The 14,462-nt window shown below is 43.9% G+C and overlaps 2 protein-coding genes across 2 annotated transcripts in view; one reads left to right on the forward strand and one right to left on the reverse strand.

Annotated features, from left to right (window-relative positions):
• The first annotated feature begins 498 nt into the window (after nt 1–498).
• LOC119325145 lies at nt 499–3,066 on the forward strand. Its single transcript, XM_037598895.1, has 4 exons — nt 499–726; nt 799–871; nt 2,504–2,593; nt 2,735–3,066. The coding sequence occupies exons 1-4, from the start codon at nt 565–567 to the stop codon at nt 2,782–2,784; spliced, it is 375 nt and encodes a 124-aa protein (XP_037454792.1). The 5' UTR covers nt 499–564; the 3' UTR covers nt 2,785–3,066.
• Nucleotides 3,067–6,242: 3,176 nt separating this feature from the next.
• The window catches only part of LOC119322877 (CMP-sialic acid transporter 5), an 11,482-nt gene continuing 3,262 nt past the window's right edge, over nt 6,243–14,462 (reverse strand). The window contains exons 8-16 of the mRNA XM_037596414.1: nt 8,877–8,999; nt 8,674–8,748; nt 8,393–8,462; nt 7,874–7,981; nt 7,635–7,768; nt 7,476–7,552; nt 7,241–7,289; nt 7,088–7,154; nt 6,243–6,569 (exon numbers count right to left, since the gene is read on the reverse strand). Of these exons, the coding sequence (XP_037452311.1) occupies nt 7,104–7,154; nt 7,241–7,289; nt 7,476–7,552; nt 7,635–7,768; nt 7,874–7,981; nt 8,393–8,462; nt 8,674–8,748; nt 8,877–8,999 (687 nt within the window). The 3' untranslated portion in view covers nt 6,243–6,569; nt 7,088–7,103. The remainder of the gene's footprint in view (nt 6,570–7,087; nt 7,155–7,240; nt 7,290–7,475; nt 7,553–7,634; nt 7,769–7,873; nt 7,982–8,392; nt 8,463–8,673; nt 8,749–8,876; nt 9,000–14,462) is intronic.

Raw genomic sequence — 14,462 nt, forward strand, 5'->3', positions numbered from 1 at the left:
TGATCAACTGTTTTTCAAATACTTGTTTAACTATACATGATCAATAGTTTTTAAAGTACATGTTCAACATTTTTTAAATAGTTGTTCAGCATATTTGAAATACTTGTTCAATATATTTTCTAAAATTGTTTTTAATATATATATATATATTTAAAATAATATAAATTATAAATAAAAGTATAAAAATAAAAGGAAAAATAATGCTGTGGCTTCCCGCGCTCAGGGGCCGGCCCAGCGCACTCGCCACTTCAGCGAGTCCGAAGCTAGAGTAGGGTGCCCTGTTTCAGGCGCCCATTTGCGAAAAGAACTATAACAGGCGCCTGGAGCGTCAAATAGTAAAGGCCCACAAGTAGCACCCTCGCAAAATAAGAAGAAAGTAGAAAAAAATATGTCACAAGTAGCTTTGGGCAGGCGTGCCCTAGTGGCACGAATCTTAAAGCGGCCGAGCAGACACGTTTGCCTGCGCGAATCTCCAGCAGTAGGGAAGGGTTAAAGGCCGGGGCGGAAGGGTTCGGTCGGCTTCCTCTCCTCCTCTTCCGCGGTTGCCGAGACCCACCCGCCGCCATGGCCAAGTACAACGTGGTGCAGAAGAGCAAGCGCGAGTCCAGCCATGACCGCAAGCGCCGCGCCCATGGGGATCCCAACTCCGGCAAGCTTAAGCACCACAACGCGCCCATCGCCATTTCTGGCAAGCGCAAGCGCAAGCTCCTGCGCCGCCTCAACCGGGTAGGTTCTATCTCCTTCCGCCTCCCCACCTACTGATTTCCCTGGTGGCTCTCTGATGCTTGTTTGGTGCAGGATCAGAAGGAGGCTGTGATGGTTAAGGCGCTGGAGAATAACATGGGCGACGTCGATATGGTCTCTGCTGAAGGTACAGCTCTCGGTTTGCTTGATTATTTCGAGCCGAATGGAGGAGATTAGCCAGTTTGTTTATTTGTCTGTAGGTAGGGTACTTGCGTAATTTGCACGAGAATTTGGTTTACTAGTGATTCGGGAGGTTTGCCCATTTGCTCTAGATGTGTTGCATTCCCTTGGTCGTAGTGCTTTTGCATTGCGTTGCCACATGGTCGTCCATTATTTAAGTTATATATGGAATTTGTTGGTGAGTCATGTGTTGTGCGTATCTTTTAGGTTCAGTTGGACCATTCATGGTAATCGTAACATTGGTGATGTTGCTGATGCTTGCTTTGATGTTGTCTGTAATGTTCATCTCGACATTTTAAGCTCTGATTACTGATTAGACTGATATGATATAATGGTTGTCAGTCTACTAGTGGCATAAATTAATGGTACACGTAGTTTAAACAGTTACCTACCAGTTAAATTTGGTGTTGCAGATAGGATGCTAAGGCTTAGGGTAACACATTCTGAGTTTGTTTCCTAGGTTTGCTTGGTGTTGAAATGTTTGTTTCTTGGTTGGTATATATGCATATCTGTTTTGATTCTCTGAGCTATAACCAAAGCAAGGTATGCTTCAGTATGAAGATGTCTGAATTAGTGGTGGAGTGCCACAAAAAAAAAGAACTAGTGATGGACCGATGGTACCCATCTATATTTATATTAATTGAATTTACGCTGGTGCCCAGATGGTAGTGATAAAGTTCATATGTATGTAGTGTCATTTACCTCTCTTCTTTACAGCTTCAATGGCATCGTCTACTTTATTCTAGTTCCTAGGTTCCTTTTCTCTGCCAAAGATTGTATTCTTCATTTGTGAAGAAAGACTGGTATTTTGCTCTTGATAGATTTTTGTGATGGTGGAGCTGCATATAACCTTCTCATGCAAGTTCCGACTAGTTTAGTCCAGCTAGCTAGTTTGCCTAGTTATAACTGTACTTCAAGAAGAAACGAGAATCAGTGTCATAACTCTATGTTGTTGAATGCTATAGTTACCAAGCCATGATAACCATTTGAGAAGTGTCATCTATGCTTGGTACCCATTGAGGTAATTTAAACAAAAACAGTCATGTTTAGAAAATTGCCATACCAAATAGCATTGCCGTGGATTATCATGAGATGAAAAAAATAGTAGATAAAGCATCCAGTATTGCTATTCCTGTAGTAGTATTTCATTTATATGTGTAGTTTTGTTTCTAGTATATTATGATGCATGATCGTAAAAGCAAAAAACAGTGTACATTTTGAGAAAGTAGCTAGGACAGGACTATTTATATGTGCCACTCGTGCCCGTTATCATTTTGTATTATGCCCTTGATTTTGCAACATAATGATGTATTTGTTTTTAACTGGGACGCGTTCATGACCAAGCATGAGTGCCGATGGACCTATTTCTTTCTGCTGCTTATGGAGGGAACTATGTTGTCTTCCATTTATTTATTTCTGGTTAAATGTTTCAGTGTGTTGTTTGATGTCATTTCTGCATATATTTGTTTTGTCACTTCATTCCTCTGTGTGCTGCCATCACTTATTTGTGTGTGTGCATGTGCGTGCACGTCGCTCATCATTGCAGTGCTATTGCTTACCTTTGTACTTTGACATGCAGCATCTTCGGAAACTGCAAAGGACAAGTCTCAGATGAAGTTTAATGTGAAGAAAAACTCAAGAATACAGATCAAAAGATTGAAAGGCAAAGGTTAGTTATTCTGATATTCAAGTAACTTGATACATCAGACACCGATATGTTGCTCCCATTTTCTATCTTTGAATTGACTGAGAAGTTTACTCCTATTCTGTGTTTGTCTGGTTGAAAGATTCACTGAGCTTCATTCCACAGGTAGAAAGAAAGCCAAAAAATGTGAAGCCGCCAACGAAGGAAAAGGCTGATGCCATGGTAGAGTGACTGTTAAGAGTGAAGCAGTATCGTAATATGAACGTTTATGGGGCACAAGCAAGGGCTATCAGTACTAGAGCTTGTGCATTAACTTGGTGTACGGAATTCAGACATCTTTTTTAAGTAGTTGAATACACGGTTTTCTTCCTGATACCATTTTGTCAAGATCTTGGTTTGGTTTGGTTTGAATTGGGCTCAGCTAAATTGCCCACCTAGCTGTGTCTGCTGTGGTTTGTCGAATCCAACTGAATTGGAGATCAATGTTGCATACTCTACTCTATATGTCAGATATGGCTACTACGATGACTGCATACCGCTAACGGAATTGAAGTCTTGTTTTACTCAACCCGCAACTTAGGCACACAAGTTAAGGGCATCTCCAACACACCCTCAAAACGCTGCAGACGTCCGGACGTTTGTGGGTGTCCGGACCTATGACACGTAGGACTCCGACATCCTCAGCCAACTGAAATCCCCTACCGGGCTGCTGCCCACCCTCTCTGTCCCTATGACTGTGGTCCATCAGATCAACAAATACTTGAAACATTGCTTCTGAAAAAAGTATGGATCTGAGGAGAAAGAAGCGACTCTGATTTCTTGAGATAAAGCTTGTTTGCCTAAATCCCATGGGGGACTTGGTATTTTAGATATCACCATTTACAATCAAGGTCTTCTGATGAAATATTTGCACAAGTTCTTCAACGGAGTGGACACCCCTTGGGTCAACATTATCTGGGAAACCTACTACCCAAATTGTCTTCCTAGTAACAAAATTTTGGGTTCCTTTTGGTGGAAAGTTGTTCTCAAACCGTTGCCTATCTACAAAGAGCATGCTATCTGTGCACCTAGTTGTGGCAATTCCACCCTTTTTTGGACTGATAATGGCTTGACCAAAGGCTTCAGGATGCATACCTTATCTTCACTCCTTTTGCAATAACACTGAGATTTCTTTTCAGCAGTTTTGGCTTTGGAAAACCTGGAAGACTTGTTTCATAGGCCTATGTCACTCAATTTCATCGGCAATTCATTCTTCTAACCACTACCATTCAGGACAGAACTCAACGAGATGGTGATGGCATGGATAAGGTTAAATCCAATGCGTGGCCGCATTTGGTCCGACCCTGTCCGTTTGGGTTGAAACAGACAGAAGCGTGGCCCAACGCGCGAACGCAAATGGACGGGTGTCTGTTTTTCATTCGTCTGCGACACATTTCAGGCCCAAATTTGGGTATGGTTTGCGTCGAAACGGACAGGTTGCGGAGTGCGGGACACCCGCCCTTGTCCTCCCCTTGGCCCGCCAGTCAGGGGCACTTCCTCCCCATTTTCCCCATTCCCTCCCAAAAACCATCCCACCCTTCTGCCACCCGCCATGGCCCTGCCGCCGCCGCCATCCCGGCCGCCATTGCCGCCTGCCCCGTGTGCCTGAAGGAGCTTTCCCAAGAATCGGCGAAGAAGGTCGCTCGGAGGGCCAGAGATGTGGAGAGGAAAGTCTTTGTCATGCAATAGAAGAAGAAGCCCAAGAAGGTGCTCACGCCGAAGGAGCTTTCCCAAGAATTAGCGAAGAGGGCCGGCTGGAGGGCCAGAGATGTGGAGAGGAAAGTCGTTGTCATGCAATAGAAGGCCTCCGCCCAAGAGAACGAGGCCATCGTCACCAAGGCCACGCGGCAGGCCCTCCCCCTCCTAGGGTTCAGTCACCCCACACTGACCATTTTTACCCCGCCGCCATGGTCGCAACGAGCACCATCTCGTCGGATGTTCGTCCTCCACAAGTAGAGTCGCCGCGAACGTCCACGCGAAGAAACTCGAGATGGAAGAGGGCGTCCAAACGAAGAAGCTCGAGATTGAAGCGACCAAAGCGAAGACCAAAGCAAAAGAGGTGGCGCTCGCTTTCGGGGCGAAGGAGATGGAGATCATGAAGGTGGACTTGAGCAAAGTGTCCCCGAGGAGAAGGCCATGGTTCGAGAAGAAGCAAAAAGGAATTGCTCGAGCTTGATGATTGAGCTATGGCCGAGAGCGCCATCATTTTGCATGCCGACTTGTGTGCCAGCCTGAACTAGGGCCCGCGAATGGTCGTTTTTTGAGCGTTGGCAAGTGTGCCGGCATGAACTCGGGGCGTTTTTTTTGTAGGATGGCACTCTAGTTGGCATGAACTATGTGTGCTGGCATGACTATAGCCACAGGTCCTAATTTCAGTTTTTATTTTTGTAGCAATGATTCTGGCGGATGGATGAACTGCATCCGTGGTTGGGCACAACAGCCATATTTGAACAAGTCCGACAGGACAACGTGCCCACAGCTGACCCAAATGAATATAATCTGGACAAAACAGACGTCCGTTTGTGGTCGCGCATTGGAGTTGGCATAAGTGAACCTACCCCTGGAATTCTAGTGTTTATTCTTCTATGAAGATGTATAAAATCATGATTGGTCTTAGAACTTTGGAAGTGTTCTTCTCGGCTGATGCATAGATCTTCTAGCTTCAGGAATCTTCTGAAAAGAAAAACCGGATATGGAGTTTCTGAGCCCGAGCTTAAATAAGTTTGGGTGAACAGTAAAATTCAAAGGTATAGGCACTAACAAAAGTTTTACGTGCTCACAAAATTTCATCATCTTGAAATCACATTTTTGAAAGCCGCGGCAAAAAGAAACAAAATTGGTGTTCCAAAATGTTATTTTTGAAAGCATTTTGAAGTGCTGATTTTTTTTTCATGACTTCTAAAGATGTCTTTTCAACATGAAATTTTGCGAGCACGTAAAACTTTTGTCAATGTTTGCACAAAATAAATTCAGATTTTTTTAAGTTTGTTTCCTTTTTTATCATTTTACTGTTTATCCCAAGCTCATTTGAGCTCAGGAGCAGAGGATGACTTTTGAAGGAAAACCATGTTTCTTACAACTATAATTGTGTTCTGTGTAATGAGCACATGAAGAAAATCCTTTTGCACCTCTTGGGACCGTCCATTTGCTGACAGATGCTGGAGTCACATTATTCCTTTTCCCAGACCAGAGGCATTTCCTGCTATGATGAAATCTGCTTATCTATGGTTGTGCTTCCTAGAGAAATTGCACTGGATATCATCTTAATGGGCTGCTGGAGCATTTGGTCTACTAAAAATGAAAAAATCTTCAAACAAACTGCACCTCATTTTCAAGGTTGGGTTCATGATCTGTAAGAGGGACTTTTGGCTACTGACATTAAAGCAAAGCCATCCAACGCACAGAAGATAAGTCCTAGATTGAGAACCACTTGTAAAACAGCAACAACTAATATTTTGTATTAAATCAGCAACAATTAATATGGATCGGAGGGAGTAATTCTGTCTTCCTGCCCTCCTGAGTAACAACAGTTCTTAGGTTCAAACATGAAACAGTGCTATTTTACGAAGATCGACTTCAACCTCTTACAACACACACAAAAAAAAAAGGATTCAAACGATCACCATAAGCACCAGAAGAACCAAGTAATAACGAATTGTTATAATGATCGGTAGCTCAAAAATTCCGTACAAAAGAATACCTCAGTATACTATTTGACTGTACGCAACAGGCTCCAAGGAAAAATGAATTTCTATGTGTATCGTATTGGGGACTTCCTGTGGAGATTATGCTTACTATCCAAGTTATCATGCGCCACCTGGTCACGCACCCCCCTCCAAAAGAATGAAATGGAAAAGGGCAACACATTTGTAACTTCTGTCTTTGCCTTTACAGTGTACAGTAGTTTATTTCACTCGCAGCACTACACAAAATCTGCTGTCCCCCAACTCTTCTATCCTACCTGCAGAAAAACAAGGAGTTCAAAGGCAGTGAGCTAGTTAGTATTCTTAGCAACCTGGCTTCTTCACAAACTTAATTCTGGATTGGTGAGTTACAGATGGAACCTACGCAGGCTCAAGTTACTTCTACAATTTCCTTCGTTCAAAACCAAAATATAATTGTGGGGCCCACATCAAACCAAGTGTGGCCTATATGCACAACTACACATATCGTTTTAATCTTGAAACTTATTCTCCGAAACAATGAGAATTTCTGTTTGGATCATGCAACTCCTGTTTGATACCACTATTTCTTTTATCATACACATGTCTGCAGATATTTTCCTCAAATAATACAGATACATACCCACAAGTTTGTAGGCGCAGAGACGTATGCTTATTTATTTAGAATTTGGTTCGTAATTCAAATATCATGAGCGTACGCATATGGACAGAAAAGATATGCTAAATAGAGAAAGCAAGGCATGTAACATGAGCAAACATTCTTATAGAAATTCTGGATAAGGTAAGCCATTCATACCTACAAAATATACGTTTCAAATTGGCAACAGTGGTTGCCTCTCATCAGTTCCAAGCTGATGGCTAGCCTGAAATGACATGAGCAACTTAAAATGCGAGTGTCCGCAATGTAAATGATGTTTCTATTATTCTTGAAGCAAGAAAAGTAGCTTACGTCCTCAGCAGCACCAGCAGTCATATTTACAAAAGAAGAATCAGATGACCTGTGATGTAATAGGCATCATACAAGTCAAAAAAATACTTAGAAATCAGTTTATGATCATAACAGCATAAGTAATTATTCATGTGTGTGTATCAAAGTTATCAAGGAATCAAGGATTCAGTATAAAACAAGTCAGACAAAGTGATCAAAATTCATACTCCGACCATTTGAAAGGATAGAAACTTACCGATGATTCTGTGTATCTTGCAACTCCAATAATTCACCTGGTTTGTCGTCTTTGACTTTAGCTATAGGTGAGAAGAACTGAGAACAAATAGAAGTTACACAAATGGAAGAGGAAGAAGGTTGGCTAAATAAAATTAAGTTAAGAAATAGGTAAGGATACCTGATGCATTGAAATAAACACCACTGATATGCCCAGGAGAAAGTTAATAGTCAAGGTATGTCCCAGAAAAGCAGCAGAGGCTAGACCAGTAAAAATTGTGGCAACAGTTGAGGAATACTTCTTCAAAATTGTATCTGCAGGATAATTTCAATTGATCATTTAATGAGGAGAAATTATAGAAGAAATAGATAAGAACAAACACAATGTACAAAAGAAAGACTGGAAGGTAGAACATTTACCTGCATACTTGAAGAAGAATGAAGAAAGAATGCCTTGCGCAGCATTGTTACATATGAGAAACATCGTAGCCCTTGAATGCCCTTGAAGGATATTAAAATTCTCGGGCCCTGTAAGAAGACATGATTACACCAGAAACATGTGCTGCACCAACACTTAAGTAGCATTATGACATTTCATGAACAGATGCTTTGGACATGACAGGACAAGAAAGAACATGGCTATCCATTTTGCTCTGGGATCTGACAGTGGTCATTGATAAACAATTAAAGATAAATGCTCATATCTGGCCTTAAGGTTTAGTAAAAAATAATCATACTTCAAATTCTGAACCAACCAGGAAATCACTCCTTCGTTTTGACAGCTCCTAAGAATAAGTAATACCCGACTCCCATCCCTGGATTGCACAACTAAGAAAGCACTAAGGATGATAATATAATACAAACTCCCTGCCCGTATAACGTGAAGTACTTACTATCCACCTAGCATAAAAATACTGGGCATTCAACAAAGGTGCATACCTTGGAATAAGGCCGTCCCAAGGATGCCGAGGAAGTTGAATATTGCACCATATCCATACAGAAATAAATTCTGTGAAGTATATCAAAAGAACATCCAATTAGATAAAAGGGCAAAACAATCACAGAGATGGAGACAAGAATGAGCCCATGCCTTACGACAGGAATTTGGAGAAGTATAAGAGAAATACCATAAAATAACCATATAGTTCGATAGAATTAAAAAAAATGGCAGTTACTCCCTAATAATTCTGAACAGATTATAGTCAAATTTAAGGAAGTACCTGAAGATAAATACTAGTATCTTGACTTTTCATTGCATACTCGTTGTAGACAGAAGCTAGTGATGGAACAGTTACCTACAATTCACAGTTTCAACTGAATATACAGCAACTTTAAGCTCGCTGCCTGTTGCGACAGCTTATAAAAACAAGTGAAAGAACAAAGGAAAAAACTAAAGAACCAGATGGCCCTGACAGCAACTTACAAAAATCAGTGTATAGATGTATGCGATAGCAGTGATAGGAAGACCGAATGCCGTATCGCCCGCAGGTGCAGTTCGAAGTTGATTGATGCTGATCCCAATAAGTAATAGAGCAAGAGCTTCCCACTGCCAACATTTGAAACAAGAAGCAAGGGAGAAGTTAACATTGCTGAGAGTCAGAACTTTTATGGCACTTTCCATGTACCTTCTCCTTAGTCATTATGCTCAGATATGCTTAGATATATGAAAATTCCACTATCACTCCTCATTTCCCAACCATTTGTAAGAAATGCATGGCTTTAGCCAATAAATCAACCACATAACCATGGCTATCATGCTAGGCTGAGGGATCACGGCAAGGCATAGCCTGTGCCTAGTTTATTTGGGATATGCACAACTATCAAAGGAGGCTGAAGCTGAAACAGTTAGCAGAGCTTTCCACTGCTAACTTTGTCAAAGGAATTTGGGATGAAAAATCCTTTCTTGTAAATAGCTTTGACTGGTCACTATAGCACCTACTAGGCACCAAAGACATGACATTCCTATCTTGTACAGTAAAAATTAGATGATAAAATGGTGTCCCGGATGAAAAAGGCAAGGTTGAAATGGCAATCATAGCCCAACAGCGTAATCCACCTCAACCCTGCTCTGTGTGCCCTGAAGAGCCAGCTGCAAAATGCAGCTGCAAGAACAAGGGAAGCAGGTGAAAGGAGGGGATACAAGCCATGATGCCTGAAGTTCAACCTCTGAAGCAGCACAAGGATGTGGAGGAACAACTCCACCTTGCTGCTACAAAGTGTATAGCACTAGTGTTGAAGGAACTACTTCAACGTGCTGCCCTAGATATCACTCTAGAGGCGAATATAGGCCAATATGGCAGCAGGAGTTCAATACAAACTCATAGAGCACAAGATCTAGTCCAAGATCTTAGATCGAACACAAAGTTCTATTATAGGTAGCGGGGTACATAAGTCTGGTTACAAACTAGAGGTGAAGACCTAAGGGTGTGTTTGGTTGTTGTCCTTGCACAAAGATGCCTGGCCTGGAGGAGTCCCTGAATCCTGCCTGGACCTTGTTTGGTTGCTGGCCTAGTATTTTCTCTGCTAGCCCGGCCTGGACGGATGTAAAAGGGTGATTAGCCTGGCCAATATGCAGGCACACAATTAGCCTGAACGAGGCGTCCGGGAAGGGAAGCCTGGACACAAAAACCAAGGTGCCTGGCGAATACAAACAAAGGGCCGGAGTAATTACAGAACTCTGACGCAGCATAGTACTAGTTTAATAATCTTTCACGCCCAGGGAGGAAACCAAACGCCTTCTAGCTCAGGCAGCCTGGTCAGGCAAAAATCATCCGCTTTTCAGGCGCAGGCCAGGCATCTATTTTTGCCTGGTGCAGAGACCAGGTCACGAACCAAACATGCTCTAATTTACAGGGCTTTGGGAACCCTTCACATCTCAACTTCTACTTATAGCTAGAACACTCTAGAAAACATTACTTAAGATTCAACATTCTACCTATGGCTAGAAGACTCTAGAAAACAGTAGTTAGGGTTAAGAAAAGAAACAAATACTAAACTAGGGTAGAAGTATCTAGAAATAATCAAACAGATTTGACTTATATTTTTTTCTTGGTCTTCTCTCTATTGTTCCTCATCAACCTTGTAACTCAATAATCAGACCGTCGGAGACAAAGACAACTACGACATGCAGTGACATCAGCGGCAGTGGCAATCTGCAGCCAGAGCAAAAGTAACGAGCCAAGATGTGGTGGCAGCGGCAAGGGCTCGGCGCAGCAAGCCAGTGGAGACAACAGATAGGCGGCTTCAGCATCAGAACTGTTTCCCTCAACCTAAGGTTGCAGGTCCCTTTTTTTTCTTAGCTACTGTATGTATGTATCTCACTTCCCTCTTCAAAGATTTTCCTGCTCTATATTTCCATCCTCCCACTACAAGCATCCTCATCACCTGCCTTGCCTCAGGCAACACTATACCATGTCTTCTCGATGCCTTGGACGCCACAAAACGGCTATGACCACCACCCAGGACCGCCTCGACGCCTAAACGACACTTTGGTGATGCCTTAGTAACTATGATACTGTTAGAGTTATATTAGTGATGACTTTTGGTCTTTTGCATTCTAGCCTTTTGGCATCCTCATGTACTTGTATATATGCTGCCTTTGGCCTCCTAATAAGATCAAGTTGCTATTTCAACATGGTATTCGAGCCTAGGTTTTCTCCGGCGCTGCAACTCGCCTGACGATCGTATTTTTTTTTCCAGTCTTCTTCTCTGGATCTCCTCTGAATCGATCTCTCTGCAGCAATCTATGTCAGATCGATCGTTGCCAAGCACATACACCGCCATTGCTCCCTCTCGTCTGCTGCTTTTCTGATCCAAGTCACCCAGGACGCCCGCCCTGCTTTCTGGTCGATCGGGACGCCGGCCCCGCCTCCTCCCGGCCAGACCGCCGCAGCCCCGCCTCCTCCCCTCTCTGTAGCTAGTCAAGGCACTCTTAGCACTTCTTCATTTCATGTTCCCTCTGTCGCTCATGTTCCTTGACTTACCATGCAGCTCATATCTGGTGGTCAGATTGTTGACTCTAGTAGGGTCATTCTCGACTTTGATTCATGTTCTGTTGATCGTCGCACGGGCGCTCTGCTTGGTGCTGGCCCTCAACGCTCTGATGGTCTATGGGAGCTTGACTGGCTTCGTCTTCCCTCCGCTGCCACCGCCGCCAGTCTCGCAGCCTCTATAGCTGCATCTACCAGCTCTTTTCAGCAGTGGCATCATCGTCTTGGCCATTTATGTGGTTCTCGTCTCTCGTCTTTGGTTCATCGTGGTGTTCAGGGGTCTGTCTCCGGTAACGCTTCGCTAGATTGTCTGGGTTGTAGGCTTGGTAAGCAGATTCAGCTACCCTATCTTCACAATGAGTCAGTGTCCGAGCGTCCTTTTGATCTCGTTCACTCTGATGTTTGGGGTCCGACTCCCTTCGCTTCAAAAGGGGGTCATCGCTACTATATTATCTTTATAGACAATTTTTCTCGATACACTTGGATCTATTTCATGTCTTCTCATAGTGAGGCCTTACCTATATACAAAAAAAATGCTGCCATGGTTCATACCCAGTTTTCCACTCCTATTCGTGTTTTTCGCGCAAATTCAGCTGGTGAGTATATCTCCCATGCACTGAGAGGATTTCTTGCCGAGCAAGGTACTCTTTTACTCAGTTCTCTTGCCCTGGTGCTCATGCTCAGAATGGTGTGACTGAGCGCAAGCATCGTCACCTTCTTGAGACGGCGCGTGCAATGATGATTGCCGCCTCTCTCCCGCCTCACTTCTGGGCTGAGGCTGTTACCACTTCCACCTATCTCATCAACATTCAGCCTTCTGCTGTTCTACCAGGTGGTATTCCTCTCGAGCGTCTTTCTGGTCGTTCTCCTGATTATTCGGCGCTCCATTTGTTTGGTTGCGTTTGCTATGTTTTGCTTGCCCCTCGTGAACGCACCAAACTGACCGCTCAGTCTTTTGAGTGTGTCTTTCTTGGATATAGTGATGAGCATAAGGGCTATCAGTGTTGGGATCCTGTCGGTCGCCGGATGCGTATTTCCCCGGATGTGACCTTTGATGAATCTCGTCCCTTCTATCCGCGTCCATCCTCCTCGGCTTTTTCTACGGAGGACATTTCCTTTCTTACATTTTCTGATACACCACCCTCTATGACCAGTATTCCTACTCCTCGTCCCGCTGTTGCAGATCCGACCCCGTCCTCTCCTGCGGTTTATCCTCCTCCCTCATCGCATGACTCTCCACCTTCATCACCGATACCTTCCCCTTCTCCACCTTCATCACCGCTACAATCCTCGTCCCCACCTTCAGTGATTCCACCTCTTCCCTCCTTTCCTTTCCATTGTACTTGTCGTTCACGTGTTGTGGATAAGTCTACAGATGTGCCCTCTACTTCTGATGTGTTGTCTTCCTCCTCTCACCCGACTTATGGTCTTCGTTCTCGGCCTTGACCGCCCCCTGACCGATATTCTCCTTCTCGCTATGGTCTTTCGACCGTTCTTGAGCCGACTTCTTATCGAGATGCTACTGTCCATCCTGAATGGCAGTTTGCGATGGCAGAGGAGATTGCTGCCCTTGAGCGCAATGGCACGTGTGACCTGGTTTCTCTTCCTCCCCATGTTCGTCCCATCACTTGTAAGTGGGTCTATAAGATTAAGACTCGCTCTGATGGTTCCCTTGAGCGTTATAAAGCTCGTCTTGTGGCTCGCGGCTTTCAGCAGGAGCATGGTCATGATTACGATGAGACTTTTGCTCCTGTGGTCCATATGACCACTGTCCGCACACTTTTGTGGCCTCTGTACGCCACTGGTCTGTGTCTCAGCTTGATGTTAAGAATACCTTTCTTAATGTTGAGCTGCGTGAGGAAGTTTATATGCAGCCACCACCTGGGTATTCAGTTCCTGATGGCATGGTTTGCCGTCTTCGGCGCTCTCTATATGGCCTTAAACTAGCCCCCGTGCTTGGTTTGAGCGGTTTGCCTCTATGGTCACTGCAGCTGGTTTTTCGTCCAGTGCTCATGATCCAGCGCTATTTGTCCATCTTTCTGCTCGTGGTCGCACTCTTCTTCTATATGTTGATGACATGATCATCACTGGCGACGATTCTGAGTACATTGCCTTTGTTAAGGCCCGTCTCAGTGAGCAGTTTCTTATGTCTGATCTTGGTCCTCTTCATTACTTTCTTGGGATTGAGGTTTCCTCCACCTCCGATGGCTTTTCTATTTCCCAAGAAAAGTATATCCAGGATCTTGCTCGTGCAGCTCTTAGTGATGAGCGCACTGCTGAGACTCCTGTGGAGCTCAATGTTAACCTTCACGCTTCTGATGGCGAGCTCTTGTCTGATCCGACGCGTTATCGTCATCTTGTTGGGAGTCTTGTCTATCTTGCTATCACTCGTCCGGATATCTCATATCCTGTCCATATTCTGAGCCAGTTTGTTTCCGCTCCCACTTTAGTTCACTAGTCACCTTCTTCGTGTTCTACGATATCTTCGTGGCACGATCTCTCATCATTTATTTTTTCCCCATTCTAGCTCATTACAGCTCCAGGCCTATTCGGATGTTGCGTGGGCTAGTGATCCTTCATATCGCCGTTCACTTTCTACTTATTGTGTTTCTCTTGGTGGTTCTCTCATTGCCTGGAAGACGAAGAAACAGACTACAATTTCCGTTCAAGTGCAAAGGCTGAGTTGAGAGCTATGGCTCTTTTGACGGCAAAGGTGACTTGGTTACGATGGTTACTGGAGGATTTTGGCGTTTCTATTACTACACCTACCACCCTCTTGTCCGACAGTACATGTGCCAACAGTATTGCGCGAGACCCTATGAAGCATCAGCTTACCAAGCATATTGGTGTTCATGCTTCTTATGTGCGCGCTGCTGTGCAGGATAATGTTATTGCTCTTCAGTATGTACCTTCCGAGTTACAGCTAGCAGACTTCTTCACGAAGGCACAGACTAGAGCTCAACATAGATTTCACCTCCCCAAACTCAGTGTTGTGGATCCACCATGAGTTTGAGGGGGGG

Source organism: Triticum dicoccoides, chromosome 6B (genome assembly GCF_002162155.2).
Source record: "Triticum dicoccoides isolate Atlit2015 ecotype Zavitan chromosome 6B, WEW_v2.0, whole genome shotgun sequence".
Classification (NCBI taxonomy): domain Eukaryota; kingdom Viridiplantae; phylum Streptophyta; class Magnoliopsida; order Poales; family Poaceae; genus Triticum; species Triticum dicoccoides.